We start from the raw sequence: 27,551 nt of genomic DNA, 5'->3' as shown, positions 1-27,551 counted from the left end.
TTGATATTTCTACTTTTATATATATATGTCTTATGTTTGTTTTATTTACATTTTTACTTTAGTTGCTTATTTATTTATTAATCTAATGTTTAAATTTTATTTTATTTTTATTTTTATTTTTGCTTTTATAAATTTATGCAAGCCAATGATACTAGGAAAATTACAAGACAAACGCTATCCGGACCCCTCAAGCCAAAAGACAAAGAGAAGCCCTAGCCATATGACCAAAATCCGGCCCAGTCAGATTTTGCCTTGTGGCGCCCGCCATAGACCCTGTGGCGCCAGCCACAGCGTCTGTAAAAGCTCGGGGCAGACTCCCTTTCTTCACCATTTTCACACCTTACAACCTTCAAAACCCATTTTCCACCTTGCAAAAAGGTCCTTGAACCCACAAAAAGCTCACACCTTTCTCATCCTCACACCATACAAATCATCTTCCCGATTTCCATTTTCATTTTCATCCGTCATATTTCATAAAAATCCAACCTTTTCACATTCCACTTCATCTTCTTCGTCACGTTTCAAGAGCTACACAATGGAGTTTAATGGATTCATTCTTCGAGGAGGGAAACCGGGAGATAGGCAAAGGAAGATTATCAAACGGTTGCAAAATCGGGAGATCCTCCCGACAAGGTATGTTGACGAAAATTGTCTCTACACTTTAGGTATCTATCATAGTATATTTCATTTATTAGATGATTTAGGTTTGCATAATTTCTTTTCAAACAAAGAACCTACCTATGAGCGATTGACAATCGAATTTTTGAGTTCTTTAATCTATATTGTCAATCCTAACACTGCTAGCACAGTTGGTACTGTCAGATTTAGAATGTTTGTTGTTGAATATGAGTTCAATACCGACGAACTAGCAGGCTTGTTAGGAATCCCTCATGGGGACGATGCTATTTGGGAGGCCCCTTTGGATTCGGATTGGTCAGTCGAGGTGTTCTTCTTCTGGCAGAGATTGTCAAACACTTCCATAAATTCTTTTAAAGGAGTTCTTGCCTCGACTATCCATAACCCGACCATCAGAGTTTTTAGATATCTGTTGGCATGTACTATTTTTGGCCGGGAGAATCCAAATTAGGTTAATGCTAGAGAGCTTTTATTTTTGCAAGGAAGCCTCACAAATAGACGAATTAACTCGGTCCCGTTCATGCTCGCTCATATGACTTTAACTTTAAATAAAGCGGGACCGATTTCTTTTGGAGGATTGATTACGTCTATTGCTCGGGCATTTAACCTGAACAATGAGATAGCTACCCTAGACCCCTTACCTCCTCGCACAATTAACCTAAAATTTCTGAGAGACATGAAATTGTGCCGATTGAGGAGAGAAGGAGGCTATGTGCTTATGGTTCATGGTGTAGTTATCCCATCTGTTGTTTTACCATGCACTAGACGTACAGATGCACGAGATGAAAAGAATTGGACCTACGCTTTAGATGCTCCACCCGTTCTGGGTCCTCTTCCTCCTAACATTCCTGATGAGGCGGGACATGACACTGATGATGAATATGATCGGAGAGAGAGATCTCCCGTACCTGATGTGTCCCCCATCATACTTCACCACCTTCTTCTTCTTCTGCAGGTACCGCTCCTAGCTTTTATATTACAGAGGAGATGTGGCGTGACCACATGACTAGAGAGCAAAGGCGTGACGACCTACTCTCTACCATCCAACAACAACTGGCGAATAACATGAGCTTCATGCAAGAATCGCAGTGGAGGACAGACAGGTCCTATGACACTGTTTTACAGTCCCTGCTTACGATTACAAATACGCAAGACCGTCAGCAACAATACCACCAGCAACACATGGCACTCATCGAAGCCACTCAAGGTTCCATTTTGGGTAACCTTCGAGAGGTGAGGACCGCTCAGGATGCCTTAAGGGCGAGGATGGATCAGATAGACCGTCGTCGTACCCGATCCCGTCGTCCACCTCAGGATGGCGAGGGCACCAGTGGTCAGCAGTAGGTTGTCAGGTAACTCTTCCCTTATCTTATTTCGAAACATTGGGGACAATGTTCGATTTAAGTGTGGGAGGAGACTCTATCGTCTTTTCTTTATCGCTTTTCTTTGCTATTTTTTTTAGTTTGTTTATTTTTATTGCCTTTTAGTTGTTTATTTTGCTTTTTAGTTTAAGTGTCTTAGATAATGCATGAGACTGACGAGTCACCAAATATAGTGTATCTTTAGTACAATCTAATCTCCCCATACCTTTAGCCCCACCAAAAAATGTTTGCAAAAGAAAACAGTGTTATTCCGAAAGTTTTCAGGTTTTAAAGACAGGTTTCGAGTAAGGATGCGGTGACTTGGGAGAACTTTGCGAAACATCAGTATCTGTTTTAGCACCATAAACTTCGTAAATATAGGAATCATTCCCGAAACCCCGTATACCATGTCCTTAATCATCATTTCAGTATAAGCCCTCATTAGTTTATCTCAGCAGTCAGCTCCGGCCTACGCATCCTCTACGTAGGGGACCGATGCAAATAAGTAAATGATCAAGCAAAACAAAAAAATAAAAGAAAGCAAAAAGGCAACTCCGGTATAGGTGACCCTCACAAAGTCATTTAAACCAAAGAATTGTAAAAATTTGCTACAAAAAGAAAAAGAAAAAGAAAAAGAAAAACTTACCCGCTGTTAGTTGGTTCAGAGGTATCTGGCACTGAACTCGGTAGGGTGGATTACGATCCGATCCCCCACAACTACAGTTGGGTCAAATAAAAGGGTTTACACAGATTTATGTGCCAGAAACCCCATGTTTAGGTCATAATCACTAACAGGTCACTCTACTATGAAGCATGTACGGATATAGGGCTTAATGTGATTGCGCCTGAATGAAAAGGACACAAAAAGAGATGAAGAGGCAGGCCTAGGTATTGTGGGATAATATGGGTTGGTTAATATAGGAACGAAGTTTATGTCCGTATTTGCGGATTAGTGTCATCATGATACCCTTAGTTCACTCAGTTAGTACCTATCACTGCATCCCGACTTGAACCTAGAACCTTTTTAACCTGAAGCACTCGTTTACACCAGTTTTTCTTTTATGAGCTTTTTAATGTTTTTCTTGAGGACAAGCAAAGGTTTACGCGTGGGAGAGTTTGATAACACTGAAATTCACCGTATTTTCGACTCCGATTTCGCATGCATTTTAGTAGTTTTATTGTCATTTTATTGTGTTATTACTATGTTTCTCTTTGTTTTCAGGTTTTTACTTTAATCGGAGCCCCGATCGAGAAAAGGAGTGAAAAAGAGCTAAAAACCCTAAAATTCAGCATTTTGTACTTGTGGCTCCCACTGTGGCTGGCGCCATAGACCCTGCCATGACGTGTCCCAACTCAACTTCCCTCAACTGCCACGTTCCCCACTACTTCCACTAAGGCGCCTCAGATTGGCCTTGTGGCGGGCGCCATGGCCTTGTGGCGAGCGCCACAAGAGGAAAAGTTTTCCCTCCCATTTTCAAGTTGAAGGGCATCCTTGTCATTTCCATCATTTTACTCTCCTATAAATAGAGACTCGAAATCACTTATTCAATCATCCAAACTTAGAGCAGAGGCAAACTTTGTTTCACTTAGGCATATATTCAGTATTTTAAAGTGGTAATCGCTTCGCATTGGGGTGTTACCACAATTGTCTAATCGAGTTTTGTGATCGAGTCTGTAATCGAGTTTGGAGCACTTTGGAAGGAAGTTAATCCTGCCGCCATTTTCATTTCCGCTTTGCATTTTATTCAACCCTCCGATTGGAGCAGGTTTTTATTACTTCGCCTTTACTTTATTTATTTCCCGCACTGTCTTTACTTTATTTATTTCCCGCACTGTCTTTACTTTATTTATTTTCCGCACTATCTTTACTTTATTTATTTCCCGCACTGTCTTTACTTTATTTATTTCTCGCACTCGCTTTACTTTATTTATTTCTCGAACTCGCACTTTACTTTTATTTATTTCCCGCACTCGCACTTTACTTTATTTATTTCCCGCACTCGCACTTTACTTTATTTATTTCTCTCACTCGCTTTACTTTTTATTTACTTTCCGCACTCGCTTTACTTTTATTTAAATTAATGCACCTTTACTTTACCATGTCTAACTAAATCTATAAGGTTAGAATGTGAGGATCGTAATTGAACCGATAATCCGTACAATTGTTCGTAGAAACACTTAAGGGCTATTTTAACTTTCAACTTAAGTTTTCCCGCACTTCAATTTCCGTTGGGTAAGATCGAAAGCCGTCCAACGTCTATTTAAACTTAATTGTTTTTAACTATTTCAAAAACAGCGAAAGCGCTTTGTTTAGTTCATTAGGAGTCTTAATTTAAGAAGAAAAGAGATTTTAAAACTATTTTTGGACGCGTTTATAAGTTTAGAGTTTGGTTCGTGAGAACCTCTTTTGGTTAAGAAATCCAGGTTAAAATACTTTTCAACTTAGTCAAGATACTATATTTCTTAAAAATAGGTTTACTACTCTAACGCAATGCGCTCCTTTTTATAAGTGACAATAAGAGGGTTTGATTAAGGAGTACAACTCGGTTTTGAATACGCGAAGCGACAGTTCCTGTTAAATTAGTTCTTTTCAAAGTAGGAAACACTGCCCATAAGTAGTTCTATTAGCAAGTACTTGGATTATTAATTGATTATGTGAATTACATTCGACCCTGTCTTTATTAATTGAACTTTATTCAATACTTTACTTTTCATTGCACACTCTAAAAACACCTAATTCGATTGACTTTGATAAACACCATAACAATATATAACGATAGATTGACACTTGGTCTCTGTGGATTCGACATACTTTTATATTACTCTGACGCGTTCGTATACTTGCGAAAAGCACGCATCACATTGTTCTTGAGGTTTCTTATCAGTTGTGGCTTCTCCTTCTTTAGTAATTACAGGATGTACCCAGCCTATTAACACAACCTTCCAAGCCTTGTTATCAAGAGATTTTAGGAAAGCTACCATTCGAGGTTTCCAATAGTCATAGTTAGATCCATCCAAAATTGGTGGCCTGTGAACAGATCCTCCATCTCTCTCCATAGTACCAGAAAGTATTGCCCCTAGATCTCACCCAGAACCATAGCAGAATGCCTGCTCTGATACCAATTGAAATTCTGGTATCAGATATGAGATGTCGAAGGTAATGTCACGACACTAATATCTGAGTAACACAAACAGAAGTAAGATATAGAATGGTAATGCAAAAGACACAAGCAATTGTTAACCCAGTTCGGTGCAACTCACCTACGACTGGGGGCTACCAAGCCAGGAAGGAAATCCACTAAATAAAATCAGTTCAAAGACTCTCCATACACTTCAACAAGTTACAGTCTTTCTCACCTAATCTCTACCCGTGCAATTTCTACCTAAGCACTCTTAGATATGAGAACCCACCCACTCCCCCTCAATCACACATGTGATTTTAAACAACAATTCCTTGTGAAAAGAAGAAACTTTTCAATAACACACACTTGATTTTACTTCACAGTTTCAATCAAGTAGACACACACTTGATCTTGCTTAACAACATTGATCAAGTAGACACACACTTGATCTTGCTTAACAGCTTTGATCAAGTAGACACACACTCTTTCTTACAAGCTTTGAGTGACAAATTACAACCATAAATTAGACCAATTCAATCATCTATGGATGACTTGAATGGCTTACAAGTCTCACGACTAAACAAGACACAAACCCTAGCTCTCTCTCAGTATTTCGCTCAGTATTGGTTGTGTATCAAATCAGGTTTTCCAAGTCCCTTTTTATAGAAGCATTCAACTGGGCTTGGACATCTTGAAAACCCTAAAACTATTTTCCAATTAAATCTTCTCATAACAGCTGGTTAGATCTCCTTGGAAAATAAGTAAATCAGGTTGTAATCAATGATTGAATGCGCCTGCAAATCAGATCTTCAATCATACATAGTTTGCCATTAAATGCGCAATCACATAACACCAGACATTCATACTGAATGTTCTGTGTACTCCTCATGACATCGGGTCTGACATCCTGGAACAATCCTGCATAATTCCATAATTCCTTTTATAATTTCCAACAGGTACATAATATCAGATGTCATGACATCGTGTATGACATCCTGAAACAATCCTGCATAATTATGTTTTCCATTTAAACTCCAGCAGGTACACATTATCAGATGCCATGACATTGTGTATGACATTCTGAAACAATCCTGCATACTTATGTTCTTGAACTCCAGCAGGTACATAAGATATTTATGTTAAGACGTCACACACAACATCTTGTGAACACTCTTTGTTTTACCAAAATTGCTGCCAACACTTAGAACCAACAGACCAGGTGCTTGTCCACTCTCGGTGTATCTACCATAGTATTCACCACCCCGATCTGATCTCACTATCTTTATTTGTTTTCCACATTGGTTCTCAACTTCAGCCTTAAAGACTTTAAAGGCATCCAATGCTTCAGATTTATTGTTAAGCAAATAAATATTCATATATCGTGAGTAATCATCTATGAAAGTGATGAAATATTTCTGACCATGTGCATCCATATCAGGACATCATATGTTTGTATGAATTATTTCTAATATACTTGAACTTCTATTGGCACCTTTCTTAGACATGTTGGTCTGCTTTCCCTTAATGCAGTCAACACAAGTTTCAAAGTCAGCAAAATCTAGAGTATTAAGTACCCCATCTTTTACTAACCTTTTAATTCTCTCTATGGAGATATGTCCTAATCTTCGATGCCATAACATATAAATTTTTTCATTAATATTACACCGCTTAGTGCCAGTTTGAACATGCATTAAACTATAAATGGATTCGATTTGTAAATTAATACGATAAAGACCATCAGACAATATACCATTCCCAACATATTCCGAATTATAAAATAATTCAAACAAGGTGTCTTTAAAATTAAAGGAATATCCAAAAGGTACAAGTCTAGAAACTAAAATTAAGTTTCTTGAGAAACTTGGTACATAAAAGGTCCTTTCTAATTTCAAAACAAAACCATTATTCAAAATTAAATTGCAAGTTCCAATAGCTTCCACATGTGAGCCCATCCTGCTTCCTGATAGGATAGTCCGCTCACTTCCCACTGGCTTCCTTAGGTTTTACATACCTTATAAGGAATTTTTTATATGGATTGGTGATCCTGAATCAATCCACCAAGTGTTAATATTAACATCGGTCATATTAGATTCATAACAAACAAATGAGAATAAATTACCTTTCTTCTCAAGCCATTCTTTGAATCCAGGGCATTCCTTCTTCATGTGTCCTCCCTTTTTATAGAAGTAACACTTTGCTTCTTTCTTGATATCACCTTGCGGTGGTATTTTGAATTTCCCTTTCTGATTGGCTTGTGACTTGTCAGTTTTGAAAGCTTTGTTCTTCCCGCAAGTGCTTATCAGCAATGCACTCTCACTCTGTTCCATTACAAGTCTTTCTTCTTCCTGAACACACATGGTCATTAATTCATTGATTGACCATTTGTCTTTATGTATATTGTAGGAGATCTTGAAAGGCCCATACTCAGACGGAAGAGAGTTCAGAATATAGTGCACTAGGAAGGAGTCAAACATATCAACCTCAAGTTTCTTAAGTTGAGCTGAAATGTCACGCATTTTCATTATGTGCTCACACACACCTTTCACACTGGTGAGTCGGTAGGAGAAAAATTTCATAATTAATGTGCTTGGCAAAGCCTTTTCAGAAGTGACGAACTGATCGTCAATGGCTTTAAGCAAATCATAGACATTCTCATGCTAATCGACAGAACCACGTATTCCACCTGTGACCTTAGTCTTAATGAACATCACACTGAGTCGGTTGGATCTCTCCCAACGCTCGTATAGTGCGATTGCAGCTGGAGTACTTTCATCTGTAATTGCAGGTGGTTCGTCTTTCCTAATAGCATAATCTATGTCCACCCATCCTAGATGGAGGAAAATTCTTTCCTTCCACACCTTATAGTTATCTCCTCTGAGCTCGGGAATATCACATCGGATATCAGAAAAATTAGCAGGTTGAGAAGCTAAAAAGATAAACAAAATTGATGTCAAAATTTGAGGCATAAATATTATCCAAATTGTATGTATTATCAATATAAACATACCATAAAATAAATCTTGCAACATAAAAATTACCTGTGGGCTAAATTTTAATGTAATAAGATTTAAAAAAAAAATCGATAGATTTTTCAAACCTCACACTTTACGTGCATGATATAATTTTGTTTTTCTATCCAAAATTAATATTTTATGATAAAACTATCAAATTATGTACCAATTCATAATTCCTGTGGGCAAGTTATGAAAATATTTTGACATTTTATCCCAATTAATCATACAAATATAATAAAAATTCCTGTAGCATAAAATTCATTATACCATGTATAATTAATTACAATTTTATGTCTAATAATTTATGTGATCTCAAAACTTTTAAAAAAAATAATCTCAATTAATTTAAGGATGTTGTGGCTAATCCAAATTAATCAAAATTATAACGATCATTAGACATAGTAACTCAATTATATGAGAGGACAAAAATAAACAAATAAGATCTCTTATACAATTGCTTAACAAAATAATAATATTATAAATCAATTTTAATTTTTGCACAAATTTAATTCAAAGATTGAATAATAAGGCATAATAATCAGTAATAAAATCACATGGATATGAACAGAATTAAAATACATGTTTAACAAAGTAGCCCGATAACATTTATGAATGTCATGGATCAAGACTTGGGTTCATTACACAACCATAACAAAAATAGAAAAATAATTTTATTACTGTTCATGCCGTAAGTGGATTTTTTACTAATATAACCCAAGTTTTTAAATTATTTCCCAAAATAACCCAAGTTTCAAAAAATTTCCCAATCTACCCCACCTTTACTAGGGAGGCGCCAATTGGATTGGCGCCCCCTCTTAAAAATTACAAGGAGGCGCCAATTGGATTGGCTAGGGCACCTGCCCTAGCCAATCCAATTGGCGCCTGTGTGTATTTTTTAAGAGGGGGCGCCAATCCAATTGGCGACTCCCTTAAAAAAGCCTCAAATGAAAAAACTTCCAACATGAAAGTTGTAGATCGTTTCAAAACAATGAATTTGGATATAAATTTTGCAACATTTGGATTTTTTTTGAGAAAGTTATGGGCAGTTGAAGTTAGACTTCTGAGTTTTTCAACTGTTGTATGACCTATAATGTCTTGTATTATTTCATGTGTTTCTTTTAGAGTTATGAAATTTTGTCCAACATAACATTTGAAGTAGACATCTTAAATTTTCCAATGCACTTGGTCCCACCTCAAAATAATTAAAAATGAGTGAGTTATGTCCCTGCGAACTTGACCCAAAATTAGGGTTTCTGTCAAAACAAGTGTATGTGAACTTTGCCAAAAGGGACCAACTTCAAGCCCTTTAGTATGAATGATAAAAGCCTCAAATGACAAAACCTTCAACATAAAAGTTGTATATCTTTTCAAGATAATGAATTTGGAGTAAAGGTTTGCATCATTTGATGATTATGAGAAAGGTATGGGCACCTGAACTTGGACTATTTGACATTATAACTGTTATCTGAGTCGTAATGTTTTGTATTATTGCATGTGTTTCTTTTAGGAATATGAATTTTTGTCCAACATAACATTTGAAGTAGACATCTTAAATTTTCCAATGCACTTGGTCCCACGTCAAAATAATTAAAAATGAGTGAGTTATGTCCCTGCGAACTTGACCCAAAATTAGGGTTTCTGTCAAAACAAGTGTATGTGAACTTTGCCAAAAGGGACCAACTTCAAGCCCTTCAACATAACAATAACAAGTCCTTGAATTAGGGTTTTTGACCTATAAATTTTTGTTTTATGATATGTGTTTATTTTAGAATTATGAAAGAAACTTAATGTTTGGAGAATACACAAAGATAAATTTGACATAATACGAATTGATATTAATAAAATTTGGATTTTACACAATGAATCCTAATGGTGATGACCGGGATCACCTAACCGACCTCCGGTCCCACATCCCCTAGCTATCCTAACCCTTGGCCCTAACCCACGTTGACGATTCTGAACCGGTGTTTGTTCATCTGATGGTCCAGGAGCGTCATTACCGCCTACAGGAGAAGATCCGTTGAGGTATGCAGCCAACTCAGCATAGTCTTCAGTATTCAATGATGGTGTACCGGCGTAGCTGAGCTCATGACCCATGCCAGAGAAGTTGGGGTGTGGTTGACTCATGGATGGGCGACCAGGACGGTTGAAGGGGGACATGGGTGACAATGATGGGTCTAGGAAAGGTTGGAAAGGTTGTTGGGGTGTTTGGAAGAGTTATGGTTGTGGGATGTTTTGGTATTGTGATGTTTGGGGTTGTTGGCTACGGTAGGTGATGGGGCGGTTAGTGTTTTGGGTAAGGCGACTTTGGTAGGGTGATGGTGTGGGTGCGAAGCGATGTTCGGTCGAAGGTTGATGGTCCATTTGTTGGTGGTGGTATGGGGGATGTTCTTGGTTTTGGGGTTGGGTGAATGGCATGTTTTGGTTGTATGTTTGTGTGTTTGTGGAACGGAAAGTTTGTTGGATAGGTGGTTGTGAGTAACCGGGCTGAGAATGTTGCTGGGGGTTAGATGTTGAGGCTTCTTGTGTGTAAGTTGTCTGGCGTGGGTCGTAGAGGTACATATCATCGGCGATGAATTGAAATCCAACTGATCTATACCAAGCCATATAAGTACGACTTGGTTTTACCTCATTTGGCATGACTGCGTCAGTTAAGACATGGTCATGACGGTGCTTCCACTTGCGACACTCTGATCTTGCGAAGGTTTGCCAAGGGTTGTAGTTCCATTGGTCGTTCACTTTGCGCATATGCCATTCTCCTAGGCTAGCTGGGGGATCTGGGATATTCTGGACCATACCAAACTGCAGCTTCACACGATCGGTGTTGTGCAGCTCCACTGTTGTGAACCGTATTATCGGTGCGCATGTTGTCCATACGGCTGCGTCTTCAGGGTTGATCTGATGCTCATGTTCCATATTAAGGTATGGACGCCAAATGAACTGAAATGTTAAAGACAATAGGATTTAAATGAATGTAGAAAAAGTCAATATAATATGAAGAAATAATGTAATTATTTTGCTTACGTCTGTCGGTCGAAGGTGATCCAACAGGTTGCGATATTGAGTAATACAGTGTCTCGGACATCTGCTGTAATTCATACCGCGTGCCGACCATCTACACCAAAAAGTTTAAAAAAATTAGTTATGGGTAATAAACTGTAAGGAAGGAAGTAAAGACATAGCAATTTAAACAACTTACTTTTTTGCATATGGAAAAGTGAAGGGGTTGCTATTGACCGGTGCTAGAGACGGTAGTCTTGACCATCCCCATGCTTGTAGCAAAACAGCACATCCAGAAAATGTAGAAGTATCTTTGTGGCAGTTTTTGCACAAAGAACTATAGAGATAGGCTAGACATGCGGATCCCCAACTATAACTACCTATTCTATCTATATCTCTAAGTAAAGGTAAGTACATAATATGCATGCTAGAACCACTACCTTCGGGAAATAAAAAGGATCCTAGTAACAACATAATGTAACACCTAGTTTTGATGATTCGAGCCTCTTCGGTAGAATGCTCATCTAAATAAAAACTATTATAATATGACTTTAGGCGAGATAGTAGTATACCTTGTCCCCTAGCATTATCATCTAACAAATCAACGTTTAAAAGCTCCATGCAAATTGAATTAGGAAAGTTGGTCTTACCATTAACGGCTTTGCCTTCTATTCGTAGTCCTAAAAGCATGTAGACGTCTTCTAACGTCACGGTACACTCACCGGTTGGAAACCAAAATGTGTGTGTCTCTGGCCTCCATCTTTCGCATAAGGCCAGAATGAATTTGTTATCTATAGACCAAGACATAATTTTGCTAAGGTGACCAAAACCGGCGAGTTCAACATAAGGTTGAATCATCGGGTCCATGTGGACAAATTCGTGGACTCTAGTGCGAAACCTTGAGACCTCCTATAATAGAAATAATGAAACACATGACTAAGTCGGTATTTCAAAATAAAATGGGGTTGGTGGAGATGAAACATAAAAAAGAAGTATAAGAAAAAACTTACGTATGTTGCGATGTTTGCAACTGTTCCTCTGTGTGCTTCGCCCATTGTGAGTAAAGACATATTGTTGGGGAGTTAGTGTAGATGAAAATGGAAGATTTTGTAGAAGATGAAATTGTAACAGAAGTAATGTAGATGAAGTAGTGAGAAATGTAGATGAAGTAGTGAGAATGTTGGTGTGAAAGAATTGGTGAAGGAGTGAATCAATTTATAGGCAAATGGAAGAGTGCATGAAAAATTGTGTTTGCATGGTGTCTCCACCTCATTTGGCGACCATGTACATTATTTAGGAGGGGGCGCCATTCAAATTGGCGACACCCTAGGGCACATGCATGCAAGCCTAGTTCTGAATGCTTGGTTTCAAGGACTGACTAAGGGGGGCGCCATTCAAATTGGCGACCATGTGCAAGTCCTAAAGGTAGGCGCCAATCCAATTGGCGCCACCCTTTGCATGCTCAACACGTGGCATTGCTGTCTCCTGCATGCTGAACAATTCACTTATGGATGGCTTGCTTGATTGACACATCATCTCTGACCATCTTAGGTGTCCGACACGTGTCTGTCTTGTCTCCTGTATGCTGATGACTACCTTCTTGATAGCTTGCCTGGCTGACACATTAACTCACACTGTCTTGCAGGATTGACACATCATCTCTGACCGTCTTAGGTGTCCGACACGTGTCTGTCTTGTCTCCTGTATGCTGATGACTACCTACTTGATAGCTTGCATGACAGACACATCAACTCTTGACTACCTAGCATGCTTGACACATCAACTCACACTGTCTTGCATGACAGACACCTCATCTCTGAACTAGCTAGCATGCTTGACACATCAAGTCACACTGTCTTACATGACAGACACATCATCTCTGAAATTACTTGCATGCTTGACACGGTATCTCAGACTAGCTTCAATGTGAGACATTAATACCATCTATTTAAGTGTCTTACTATCACATTCATCTGCACTTGCAAAATACTTTTCATCTCCAAAATACTTTTCATCTTCACTCACTTTCATCTGCACTTGCAAAATACTTTTCATCTCCAAAATGTCATCTTCATCATTATACAGTATCAACGTTCACTGCAACGGTGAAACTTTTGAGTCTGAGCTTCATGGTTTTTGTTTTAGAAACACTGATACCATTAGAGTTTCGATGAAGAGAAATGCAACCTTTTTGCATTTCAAAAAAAGAATACAATCCTTTATACAGGGAGGTATTGTGTCAAGGATGACATATCAGAATCCTATATTTTTTGAGAATGGTCAATGCAAGTTTTTCCCCCTAAAGATACGAGACGATGAAGATGTGCAAAGCATGTTTCTTAGTCATGAACATTCAGGCATGGATTCTATCGAGTTGTACATTACTCTACAACCATGTATACCGTCTCAACAGTCTCAAGTAACATATCAGGATCCAGCTGGTGGAGATGATGCAGATGATGCACAATGCTCAGATGAACTCAACCCAGAAGCAGAAGTAGAGGTCGACGTTGTTGATGAAGAAGAAGAGGAGACTGAGATACAGGTTGATCACATCCTGAATAACGACGATGAAGATGAGGCTCAACCACCACCAATACCTCCTACTCATGTCTATATTCCTCCTCAACATATGACAAATATGGATCTTCACGATGATGAAATGTCCGACAGTGTCTTCTACAATCCGTATCCGAGACCAGTAGGAGAATTAAAGGTGGGAGACATGTTTCGTACCAAAGAGGAATGTGTCTTGGCAATCAAAAAATATCACATGAACAACTTTGTTGACTTTACGGTTAAACGCACTGATTCAAGAAGGTATGTTATTGAATGTTGTAACATGCTATGTAAGTTTCGTTTGGCTGCATCTTACAAGAAGAGAAATGACTCTTGGGAGATCGCTTCAATAGACCCACCACACAGTTGCGTCGCAACAACCGTTGCACAAGATCACCGTCAACTGAGCACAGCATTGATTTGTCGAGACATTCTGCCATTGGTAAACAAAGACCCATCAGTGAAGGTGAGTATAATTATATCACATATCCGAACAACATATAATTATACTCCATCTTACAAGAAAGCATGGATTGCGAGGACAAAGGCTGTTGAGCAGGTTTTCGGCAACTGGGAGGACTCATTCAAAGAATTACCACGATTTTTATGGGCACTAAAAACTTATGTCCCAGGAACCGTGGCAATTCTGGAGACAGTGCCAGCAATGACGCCAGACGGAACCTGTGCTATAGGTAATAGAATATTCCACCGTCTCTTTTGGGCATTTGACCCTTGCATCAAAGGTTTCGCATTCTGCAAACCTCTCCTGCAAATTGATGGCACTTGGTTATACGGAAAATACAAGGGTACGTTGCTCATGGCAGTTGCACAAGACGGTAACAACAATGTATTTCCCGTTGCCTTTGCTCTTGTTGAAGGTGAAACAGCTGCTGGATGGGGTTTCTTTCTTCGACATCTCAGAACGCATGTCGCACCACAAGCCAATCTATGTCTGATTTCTGATAGACATGCTGCAATCGAAAGTGCCTACAACAACCATGAAAACGGATGGCATGATCCTCCTTCTACACATGTCTACTGTATCAGACACATAGCACAAAACTTCATGCGTGCTATAAAAGATAAGAATCTTCGCAAGAAGGTGGTGAATGCTGGGTATGCTTTAACTCAACCGTCTTTTCAATATTATCGTGATGAGATTCGACTGTCTAATGAAGATGCGGGGAGATGGATAAATAACATCCCAGTAGAGCAGTGGACAAGAGCATTTGACGGTGGTTGTCGATGGGGCCACATGACAACAAACATTGTGGAATGCATGAACGGGGTTTTCAAAGGAATTCGAAACCTGCCGATAACCGCCTTGGTAAGATCAACCTATTATAGGTTGGCTTCTATGTTCGCAACCAGAGGCGAAAGATGGAGTGCAGTGTTAATGTCTGGACAAGTATTCAGTGAATGTTGCATGAAGGTCATGAAAGAGGAGAGCATCAAAGCTACGACACACGCTGTAACCGTGTTTGACCGTCATAGACAAAATTTCAGCGTCCAGGAAACAATGGGCAACAGCGAGGGGAGACCAAATTTAGCCTACGCTGTTAGACTAAACACAAGTTGGTGCGATTGTGGAAAATTTCAGGCCTTCCGCATACCTTGCTCCCATGTCATTGCAGCATGCGCTTATACTCGTCAAGACGCTAACACCTATTTATCTGATGTGTACAAGGCCAACACCATCATGAATGTATATAGTCGAGGCTTTTCAGTACTACCCATGGAGGATTACTGGCCTCCATATGAAGGAGATATTGTTTGGCACAATGAAGAGATGCGTAGAAAGAAGAAAGGAAGGCCAAACAGCACACGTATAAGAACAGAGATGGATTCCACAGATAAAATGATAAGATTATGTAGTATCTGTCGTCAACCAGGACACAACAAAAACAACTGTCCCAATCTAGGAGCATCATCTAGATCTTAAGCTTATTGTAATATGATATCTAGATCTTAAGCTATTTGTAACATTGTATCTACATCTTATGCTTTTTGTAACATTGTATTTCTGTAACAATCAATAATTATATATCATTAAGTTCTTGTTACAACGAGTTTCATAACCAACATCAGTACAAAATATCTGAAAACATAAATAATTCTAACTGATTACAACAATCAAATTAATGTCGTCTCGACCGAACATCATTTCCCTAGCATCCTTATCAGTCCTCATTCGCACCCAACCAAAGATACTGTCAAGTCTCTCAATACTTCTGATTTTTTCCCCTTCTGGTATCTTCCCGTCTAACCATCGAACCAGCTCCCTCTTCAGTTGATCTAACGTGGTGATGTTCCAAAACAGCATCACCAATTGAGGTTTGTCTCTCGCATAAATCACCTTACCGTATCGGCGACGAACACCAAACATGATAGCCAAATGATTATTTGAGTTGTGGAACAATAGGTCACACAACGCATCTATTTATAATACAAAAAAGGCATTTTATGATGGACTCGGCAATTGAGTTGGCGCCTCCTTTTAAAACATACACATAGGCGCCAATTTGATTGGCTAGGGCACCTACCCTAAGCTAGGGCACCTGCCCTAGCCAATCCAATTGGCGCCTCCATTCAAGTTTTAACAACAGTCGCCATATGAACAACTTTCATTTTCATCAAAAATCCATTTGAAACTTGGAAGCTCATCATTCATTTCAGAACATTATAGGTCATTCTGACAGAAACCCTAATTTTGGGTCAAGTTCGCAGATACCTAACTCACTCATTTTTAATTATTTTGAGGTGGGACCAAGTGCATTGCAAAATTTAAGATGTCTACTTCAAATGTTATGTTGGACAAAATTTCATAACTCTAAAAGAAACACATGAAATAATACAAGACATTATAGGTCAGACAACAATTGAAAAACTCAGAAGTCCAACTTCAACTGCCCATAACTTTCTCAAAAAAAATCCAAAAGTTGCAAAATTTATATCCAAATTCATTGTTTTGAAAAGATCTACAACTTTCATGTTGGAAGTTTTTTCATTTGAGGCTTTTTTAAGGGAGTCGCCAATTGGATTGGCGCCCCCTCTTAAAAAATACACACAGGCGCCAATTGGATTGGCTAGGGCAGGTGCCCTAGCCAATCCAATTGGCGCCTCCTTGTAATTTTTAAGAGGGGGCGCCAATCCAATTGGCGCCTCCCTAGTAAAGGTGGGGTAGATTGGGAAATTTTTTGAAACTTGGGTTATTTTGGGAAATAATTTAAAAACTTGGGTTATATTAGTAAAAAATCCGCCGTAAGTTTCCAGAATAATATTCTAAAATTCAAAACTCAACATTAAATCACATTTTTATTAATAATTATTATAATAAAAATAAGAAACCGTTACATGAGAGACCCATTTGAAATAAAAGATTGTCCCAAAATAAATCTCATTTCAATTTCAAATACAATTTTTCCAATTTTACCTTCTAAATAATATTGCTTTTATCATTTTAAACACATAACAAAGTTAGTTTAGTAAAAATAATATTTTCTCTTTTATTTTTTTATTTTTTTTAATCTACGTTAAATGATTAACTGAAATACTCATTGTGGGAGGGAAGGAATAATTTATTATTGTAAATTACAACTATGTAATATATTAAAGTACTTTCATGGACGAATCAAGCTACTCTTTAGCTTAAGGGGGCATATGCCCCGACTTAAAATTTTAAATTATAATATTATTTTTCATGATAGAATATTAATTATCCATTTTCAACATTAATCTGAAGATCATTTAAATAACTAACCACCTATATTAGACTATTATACCTTAACATATTATTATTAGTATCAATTTTTTTATATAAACAATATACTAAAATTATTATAACTTAACATATTATTATTAGCATCATTTTATTTTTTATTTATATAAACAATATCCAAAAATTATTAACTAAATAATTTTTTCAATTTGATTGTTTTTAAAGTCTCACAAAAATTATTTATATTTTTTAATTAATTACTATTTTGTATTAGAACCAGGATTACTGATGCATATTTTTCTTGTATGATTGCAAGGTGGTTGCTTCATTTTAAAAAAATACTCATTCCGATCATTTCTATATAAGCTTAAAAAATATTATATAATCACTCTATCATTATTTATCACTTTCTTAGACTCTCAAATAGATATTAGATATATTTAAAAAAATTAAAGGATAAATTATTTTAAGATGAAGAAAATAATATTTTTAATGCTACAAATTTATATAAATTTTACCCTCACAGATTAAAATTTCTAGTTCCGTCCCGGCTTGTCTCTTTACTGCCATTTGCTGGTTTCTTTCTTTACTGCCAGCAAACTGCCATTTGCTGGTTTCTTTCTATTTCTTATTATCTTGAGCTTGCGGGGATTACCATTAATATAGCATTCCTTTTACTATTTTTTAAACTAAGTGTTTGATACATTTTAGGTATTACGGGTTGCCCTTTGCAAGCATATATTTTTATGGGGCCAATTTACTAACAGACACTAAAACATAGGGTAAGAATGAACAGGATAAATTTGTTAATAATAAGATTATAACTAATAAAATTATATAAATAAATTAGAAAGAAAGTTCTATAGTGGCCCACACTTGATAAATAATTTTTTAAACACATCATCCCGCTCAATTTAAAATTTAAGCATTACTTTTTGCTTGCCGTATTTACTCATTTTTTGGAAAATGATTTGTTCTGTGAATAAGTTTTTTCAATAAAATAAAAAGTAACTGACTTTCTTTCTTTTTCTATTTATTCACCATATTTTACTTTTTCCAAGTATAAACAAACCACACATGTATTTCTAGTGTCTCTCAATTTCCACTCTCTTCTTCTTTTTTAAAATTTTTTTTCTCACATATTAAGAAATATAATCATGTTATATGAAAAAGAAAAATTATAAAAGATTTTATAAAATTGTCTTTTATTAATGATATTAATAATATATGAAAGATAAATTTAAAATATTAAAAGAAGAAAAAATAGTAAAATTTAAGGATATAATAAGAAAAATAACTTATATGATATACAAAAGGAAAGAAGTACATTATAAGGCCAAACATAGATAGAATTGTAAACTTCCTTATAAAGTTGTGAGTTTACGATTTTATCATACTTTACTTGATCTTGTATGAATTTAAAAAAAAAAAAATTGCATCCGTTAACTATAGAATTTTAAAACCATTAATGAGGTTAAGCTATTGTTAGTATTTTGAAGTAGATGAATATCAAAACATTTATTTTATTTTATTTTATTAATTCGACAGCATTATATTATTGCTCAGGGAAAGCAATTCTTCTTTCATTATAATTTGCCCCTATAGTTATATCATTTAATTCACAAGTATATGTTTTGTTGATAATAAGGTAGTTGATAAGATGCTTGCTCTTGGTTTGCGTGATGCCCGTTATCAGTCCCTAACAAAACAACCCGTGGCAGGTAGAGCTAAAAATGGAGGTGTTCAAGTTTTTGTTGCTGATATTTCTAAATTTATTACATGATAAAAGTGAAGATTTTTTTTAAATAATTAATTTTTTAATTTTTTTTTCAAAAATAACCATAATTTTAAAAAAATTACAAAAATGGACACTTTTGTGCCCTAAAGACACATGGGCGCCACCCTAGATGGCGCATACTCTTAATTGGAGGGCAAGTCGCCACTAGGAGTGGCGCCTACACCTATTTTTTAATTTTTTTTTTGTTTTTTTTTAAAAAAAATTTTTAATATGTTTTAAATTTTTTTTTAATTTTTTAAAATCTTTTTTAACTTATTTTAAATTTATTAATTTATATTAATACATATATATAAATAATATTATCTACAAGATATATATATATATATATATATATATATATATATATATATATATATATATATATATATATATATATATATATATATTATATATATATATATATTAATTTATATATATTAATTTAATTTATAACTAAATAATATTATTTATAATTATTAAAATATATTAATTTGTATACATGTAAATAAATAATATTATGTATATATTTGTAAAATATACAATATATATATATATATATATATATATATATATATATATATATATATATATATATATATATATATATATATATATATATATATATATATATATATATATATATATATATATATATATATATATATATTAATTTATATTAATAAACACAATATATTTATATTAAAATAATACACAAGACAAATATTATAAAGTTTAATTAAAATGCATTATTAATTTTGGATTTTTTTACATATTATGCGGTCCCTGGTACGATCCGCACGGGGGAGGTCTAACTACTCGTCTAAACGACTCACGTGGTGGTGGTGCTTCCCTATTCCCACCCATAGTCCTAACGTGTCCACTTGCCTTTGCCGTTGTGGTTGGGTCGAAGTCCCTTCAATGCTGTAGAAAAGACGGATGCCCTCTGCGCCCTCAAAGCTTTATCTCGGTGGGACAAACTGACTCCTGTTGGGTGCGCCCTCGAAATGTGGCCTTTGGTAGTTGAGGATTGAATCGGGTTGACTAAAGAACAATGTTTGTTGTGGTGTGTAGTAGTCTTGTTGGTAATCCTCTTGTATACCTGTGTCGGGGCTAAGTGGGGGACTGGAAGAGCCCAGGATATCGTCGTGATGGAAGTGTTGGGATTGGTGTTGGTGGGGGGATTGAGTTTGTGGTAGGTGTTGGGACTGTTGATGGTGGTGAGAATGTTGAGGTTGGTGTTGGTAATCTTCATGATATTGGGGTTGAGTTTGTGGTAGGTGTTGGGACTGTTGATGGTGGTGGGAATGTTGAGGTTGGTGTTGGTAATCTTCATGATATTGGGGTTGAGTTTGTGGTATGTAATGTTGATTTGGTTGGGGGGTGGACATGTGTTGTGGTGGTTGTTGTTGGCAATAACGTGGTGGTGGTTGTTGTTGGTAATACAGTGGTGGTGGTTGTTGTTGGTAATATTGTGGTGGTTGTTGTTGTTGGGAATATTGTGGTGATTGTTGTTGTTGGAAATATGGTTGTTGCATTCGGGGATCGTCCAAATAGAACGGGTCAGACACAATCATTTCTGGATTTGTATTTTCTCTATACTAATCCACATATTCCCTTGTCGGCTTCATTTCGTTGGGCGCCACCGGAAATTGTAGAACATAGTGGGCACGCTCTTTCCACATTTTACGGAACTCCTTTGCAAATGCCTTCCAATTTTGGGCATACCACTGGTGGCTGACTTTTTTAAGATGCCAAGGTTCCAAAGACATTGGGGGGCCTGGGATTTCTTGATGCATTCCGAATTGCAGTTTGACATGGTCACTATCGCAACCTAAAAAAGGAATGCGAAAAAAAAACAACCGGCGAAAGAAAAGACAGAAGAGTCGCCACCGTGCGTTATTTATCCCAAAGGAGGGAAAGGAAACGCTCGAAGTAAACCTGGAAAAAGGAAAGGAAAAGACAAGGTCTCGCAACCAAATCTAGGGTTCGGGAGTCAATTATGCGAAGGGAAGGTATTAGCACCCCTACGCATCTGTAGTACTCTATGGGATCCACTCTTGTTGTTCTTGTCTAAAGGGTGTGGGTTTATCTAGTGTACTATTTACTAAAAGAGGGGTCAAAAGAAAATGACTCGCACAGATGTCGCATCCACTGCATACGTATCTCATCTGAATATGAGAATCAGAGTCTTCGTAGCTCGGCTACCTATGGGTTAAAGAGGAGTATGTTTTTTAGATGAACGACGTTACTACGCAATCTACCGGATGCTCGCCCTTTGGAGACTTACTCGCCTGTAGTAGGAGTTAACGTGTTCTCAGGAGAAGAAAAATCAATGAGTTTGTTTGTGTTTTAGGAATGCTCATGCAAAAAGGAAGTCCTAGACGAAGGAACCGTGCTACCTTAATTGACATGCAAACGAGAGACTATACGAAGCCTAGCAACCCTATGGGGAGACAATCACACCATACAAAACAAACATGCATAAAGTAAACACGCCAACAAGGGGGCTCAAACACACATGGGTAGGGCTTTAGTCAAGAGGGGTCATATCAACCTCGACAAACAAGCCATGGAAAGGTAATCAAATGGGCTCTTAACCACTGACATTGAACGTCAGGGTGAGCAGATCAAAAGGGTAATGAGGATAAGACCTCATAGCTCTTAACCCTGGACAGGGTGAGCTCATGACAAAAAGTGGGGATTCAGAAAGGTGGAACCCTCTCCACTGACCGATCGGACAAAAGATCTTGGGCTTTTGTTCTGAAGCATCGACACGTAGTGTGAGCATAAAGAACGACACACTGAATAACGGGGGATTGACTACTAATCCCTTTTATCCGTCAATTGCCTCTTCGTGGAGGTCTTTAGGCACAAAAGTAAAAAAACAAAAGAAAACATTGCCTCCTGTTGAGGCCTTCGAGCTAAGAAAGCGGTAAAATACGGGAAAGATGTAAAAGGGATCAAGAGATCTACCACACGAATAAAGATTCGAAGTAACAACAACTAAAGAAATAAGAAACCCGGAGATCTCTCAGGCTAGCACCATCAAAGAAAACAAGTCAGCAAAGCAATCAGAATAAATCTCTAAATGGTATCCCACAAATAAAGTGGAATTCCAAGCAAGCTATCTCTTCAAGAGTCATGTGAGCCCTCACAAAAACTCAATAAACAAGTTAGAATAACAAGATGGGGTGCAATCAAGAGTTGCACAAAACTAAAGAATCAAAATGTAACCACATGAATCATGCCATTAAGGTTCACAAAAGTTCACAAAAACACCCAAGGATAGGAGGCCTAAACCTCTTGTCAAACAAATGCATCAAAAGGGTATCAAAACTCAAAGTCAGGGGTAAGGATCCACACATCAGGACATGACATACATACTAAAACATGTGCCCGGATGCAATAGAAAGCATGTCATAACAAACACAAAACAGATTAGAGAGCAAACAGAAAAAATAGCTACTGTCACGATCGCTACTGCTTCGCTTAGCGAAGACTTAGCGAGGCTTCGCTACAGGTTCGCTTAGCGAGGTGCTAGCGAATGCCTGCGGGTTCTGAGTTCTTCTTTGATAACAGTCCGATTTCAGGAACCCCAAACCCTATGGTATCCATCTCAGAAGCGAAGTGATTAAACATTCAAGGCATTGTTCTACACATTCATACACATCTAAACCCACATGCAAAACCTAACGATACCCACTCTTCCAAATTCACCCATAATACCTCATACATTCAGAAATTTCAAATTGAAAGCATAAAGTAATAGAAATAGGGCATACCTGATTGGGAAGATCGATTGAAATTGAATTGCACGGTTGGGTTTGCAAAGCAATGTTAGGGTTTGTGTGAGATGGAAGTGAAAAGTGTGTGAGTCAGAGTGAAAAGTCTCAGAGTCCGAGTGAATTTGTTTGGAGGCTGCCTCAAATTCCCCTTTTTTCTTCTAGGTCTTGTTCTTCTGAATCTTTTTAGAATTTATACTGATTTTCGTGGCTTTGTGGGCTCAAAATGAGAAAGGTCCAAGTCCAAGATTTTTCTGTTATATTTTTAAAACGCGCGGGCTTCGCCTAGCGAAGAATCTGCTCGCCTAGCGAGCATGACAGTTCAGACTCTGGTGGCTTCTCTTGGGACTCGCTAGGCGAACCATTCTACTCGCCTAGCGAGCATGACAGCTCATGAACAAACTTTTTCTCCTTCAAGATTAACGTTTTGAATGATGAATAGACCTCATTTGAACATGTTGGAAGTAACTCAAGTTATTCCCTAGCCATTTGACCTTCAGTAGACCAAAGTTGACCAGAGGTAATTCAGATGAACTTTGCTGAAATGCAATATGAAATGTTAAATGACCTAAAATGAATGCATGAATGAGGGGGGAAAATTTGAGGTGTTACATCTGCCCCTATTCAATCAACTGTGAACCTGAACGGATGAAAGCAGCGGCTATCAGAATTTCAAGGTAAATAGGGATTGAATACCAAAAGAACCAGAGAATTTGCACTCTGTAGGTGACGAATCAAGGAAAGCGTGGCCATTTACCGATGGCGGCTTCAAAACAAATTTGATATTTACTGATATCAAAGAAAGCGAGGCCATTTACCGATGGCGCCTTCAAAACAGATTTGATATTTACCGATATCAAAGAAAGCAAGGCCATTTACTGATGGCGGCTTCAAAACAGATTTGATATTTACCGATATCAAAGAAAGCAAGGCCATTTACCGATGGCGGCTTCGCTGGGGATGAAAATGATGTTTGTGAGTGAAACAAGACCAGACATTTACCGATGACTGGGAAGGAACTCGATATTTACCGACATCGAACAATGACATTTATAAGTGAAACAAGACCAGACATTTACCGATGACTGGGAAGGAACTCGATGTTTACCGACATCGAACAATGACATTTACAGACACCAAGGAAGGAATACACTTATGAAACGAAACCATTTACCAATGGCGAAAATGAAACACTCGATATTTACTGATAGCGAATCTGCTGGGGAATCTTAAACGACAAAACCATTTACCGATGGCTAACAAGCAACTAATGTTTATCGACATCGAACAATGATGTTTACCGACACCAAAGAAAGGGAAGGACACACACGGGTGTTGACAGAACGATTTTTTTGTAGACACCATGAGAGGCATGCCATTTACTGATGGCCAACGATTGGAATTTGACGTTTACCGACATCGAACAATAATGTTCGCCGACATCAAAGAAAAGAACAAACATTTACGGGGATTGACACGACACTTATCGGTATCGCAAGGATGACATTTACATATTTCAAAATAAGGCAGACACTTACTGGTGCCTAAATCGGGAGGGAATCAAGCTTTCCTTTCACGGACTGGTGAGAAAATAAATCTCACTAGGATTATCGATTCTGAATGTTGCCAAGAGCAACTGCTGCAAATGTGCTATACTGATGTGAAAAAATGTTTTGTCTCTGCTGGGGATACGAGCCAATCTGGTTTAACACATGTATGCATATGTTTGAATTTTCCATGGCGTAATGCTCCACACTGAATGGAAATGCTACGCGATTTGAGAATGCGAATGCAAATGATGATTACTACATGCAAGGTGCAAAGGGAGGAAAACTCCTGCTGGGAAAGCAAATGATCACTTTACTGAGCACACAATTTCTGATTCGATCTTCCAACTCTGTGGGGACATACAACAATTCTGCTGAGGATGCTTACCGATCTGACGTTCTCGGAACGGTAGAGAAAACAACTCAACTGGGGAGTCACTTGTTGGGAAAACACCAACCTCTCGACCATGCTGGGGAAATAAATTCTGAACTCGACTTAGACGACCCAACTTCTTACACGACTGGACAGTGTTGAAACAACAGGGTCTTCCTTCGAACAAACTTTGGCTCATCTGCTTTAGCCATTAATCAAAGATAGTAACCTGCAAAACGGCAAGACATACATGCCCCAGGGGATCGTATGGACAAAATATACTCTAGTGTACTCAACATTCAAAATGATTTTCAGATGTTTTATCTTTCCGCACGTCATTGTCTAGCCTTCATGTTTTTAGATGCAATGTTTTTCAAAAATTCGGCCGTTTTTGCAAACAAAACAGTAGAATAAAAAAAAAAGCAATTTGACTGAATAACGACTTTTATTGATTGAAAATGGCCTATAAAGGCAAATACATCAGGAAGCAATTCCTAGGAAGAGGTAATTGCGCCAAAAGAGAAAATAGACTATCCTATTGGCAATGTGAACACGGCATTCCACTATTTTTCAATTCTGTTAAGACTCATAGATCTTCACTTTCCCCCAAAATCTTTGCTTTCCGAGAAGAGTGATTGGACCGATCATATTCTTCAAGATGGTAGACACTGAAACATGATGAAGTACAGATAACTCAGACTGTAGTCTTCGCTTTAATCTCTCTTTTGCCTGGATCGCCTTTTCAAGTTTTCAATCCACCGGGATACCCATTTTTGCCTAAGCCGCCTTTGCAGGTTTTCGACTTACCGGGTGTACATATTATTTTTATTCTTTATCCCTAACTTTTGCCCGAACCTTTTTTTTTTCTTGGTTCGCCGGGATGCCCTTTTTTGCCTGGACTTTCTTTTTTTGTCCAGCGGGTCAGTTTATGCGAAGTATTTTTTGACTACATCTGAATTCACAGGAGACGGAAAATCTTCACCATCCATAGTTGTAAGCATCAAGGCTCCACCAGAAAAGACCTTTTTAACAACATATGGACCTTCATAATTCGGAGTCCACTTGCCCCTGTTATCTATACCGGGAGAAAGGATCCTCTTCAAAACTAAGTCACCTATCTGATAGCTTCGAGGATGCAATTTCTGATCAAAGGCCTTCTTCATCCTTCTCTGATATAGTTGTCCATGGCACACAGCTGCTAATCGCTTTTCCTCAATTAAATTTAACTCATCAAACCTGACTTGAACCCACTCAGCCTCGTCAAGTTTTATATCCATCATCACCCTCAAAGAAGGGATTTCAACTTCTACTGGCAAGACTGCCTCCATGCCATACACAACTGAAAACGGAGTTGCCCCGGTTGACGTACGCACTGAGGTACGATACCCATGCAAAGCGAAAGGCAACATCTCATGCCAATCCTTGTACGTCACAACCATCTTTTGCACAATCTTCTTAATGTTCTTGTTTGCCGCCTCTACAGCACCATTCATCTTTGGTCTGTAAGGAGAAGAATTGTGGTGTTCGATCTTAAAGTCTTTGCAAAGCTCTTTCATCATCTTGTTATTGAGATTCGAACCAATATCAGTGATGATTCTCTCAAGAACCCCATAACGACAGATAATTTCTTTCTTAATGAATCGAGCAACCACTTGTCTGGTAACATTGGCATAGGAAGCTGCTTCCACCCACTTGGTAAAGTAATCAATCGCGATTAGGATGAAGCGATGTCCATTAGAAGCAGTAGGTTCAATCTTTCCAATCATATCGATGCCTCACATCGCGAATGGCCAAGGAGAATTCATAATATTCAGAGGGTTTGGTGGTACATGCACTTTATCTGCATAGATCTGACATTTGTGGCACTTCCGAGCGTATTTGAAACAATCAGATTCCATGGTTATCCAGTAATAACCGGCTCTTAATAACTTCTTGGCCATTGCATGACCACCAGCATGGGTACCGAAAGATCCCTCGTGTACTTCCTGCATTAACATGTCTGCTTCGTGTCTAACCATGCATCTGAGCAGAACCACGTCAAAGTTCCTCTTGTACAACACATCATCCTTGTTCAAGTAAAAGTTTCCAGCTAGCCTTCTCAGTGTCTTATTGTCATTCTTTGATGCTCCTTCAGGATACTCTTGGCTTTTGAGGAAATTCTTAATATCATAAAACCATGGCTTCTCATCAATAACAGACTCGGCTGCAAACACATACGCAGGCCTCTCGAGTCGATTCACAGCAACATGTGGCACATGATTCTGCCAATGAACTTTAATCATGGAAGACAATGTGGCTAGGGCATCAGCCATTTGATTTTCATCTCGGGGTACACGATACAACTTTACTGTCTTGAAGAAAGTCAGGATCCTTCTGGTGTAATCTCTATAAGGAATCAAATGCGGCTGATGAGTATTCCAGTCTCCATTGACTTGGTTAATCACTAGAGCAGAATCTCCATAAATGTCCATAGTTTTAATCCTTAGATCGATGGCTTCCTCAATCCCCATGATACAGGCCTCGTACTCAACTTCGTTGTTGGTTACTTCAAAAGTCAATCTGGCGGAAAAAGGTATGTGTGCACCTTTAGGATTAATGAGTCTTGCCCTAACACCATTTCCATTCACATTTACCGCCCCATCAAACATCAGTGTCCACTTGT

The 27,551-nt window shown here is 37.8% G+C and overlaps 1 protein-coding gene across 1 annotated transcript; it reads right to left on the bottom strand.

Moving 5' to 3' along the window:
• Nucleotides 1–9,946: 9,946 nt before the first annotated feature.
• Nucleotides 9,947–11,853, bottom strand: LOC127101674 (protein MAIN-LIKE 2-like). The gene is made up of 3 exons (XM_051039140.1): nucleotides 11,333–11,853; nucleotides 11,158–11,248; nucleotides 9,947–11,073 (listed from the first exon to the last, which is right to left on the bottom strand). Exons 1-3 carry the CDS (start codon nucleotides 11,821–11,823, stop codon nucleotides 10,351–10,353), a joined length of 1,305 nt encoding a protein of 434 aa, XP_050895097.1. The 5' UTR covers nucleotides 11,824–11,853; the 3' UTR covers nucleotides 9,947–10,350.
• Between the last annotated feature and the right edge of the window lie 15,698 nt (nucleotides 11,854–27,551).

This window comes from Lathyrus oleraceus, chromosome 7 (genome assembly GCF_024323335.1).
Source record: "Lathyrus oleraceus cultivar Zhongwan6 chromosome 7, CAAS_Psat_ZW6_1.0, whole genome shotgun sequence".
NCBI lineage: Eukaryota > Viridiplantae > Streptophyta > Magnoliopsida > Fabales > Fabaceae > Lathyrus > Lathyrus oleraceus.
The sequence above is the reverse complement of the archived record's forward strand: the minus strand, read 5'-3'. Positions and strand labels throughout refer to the sequence as shown.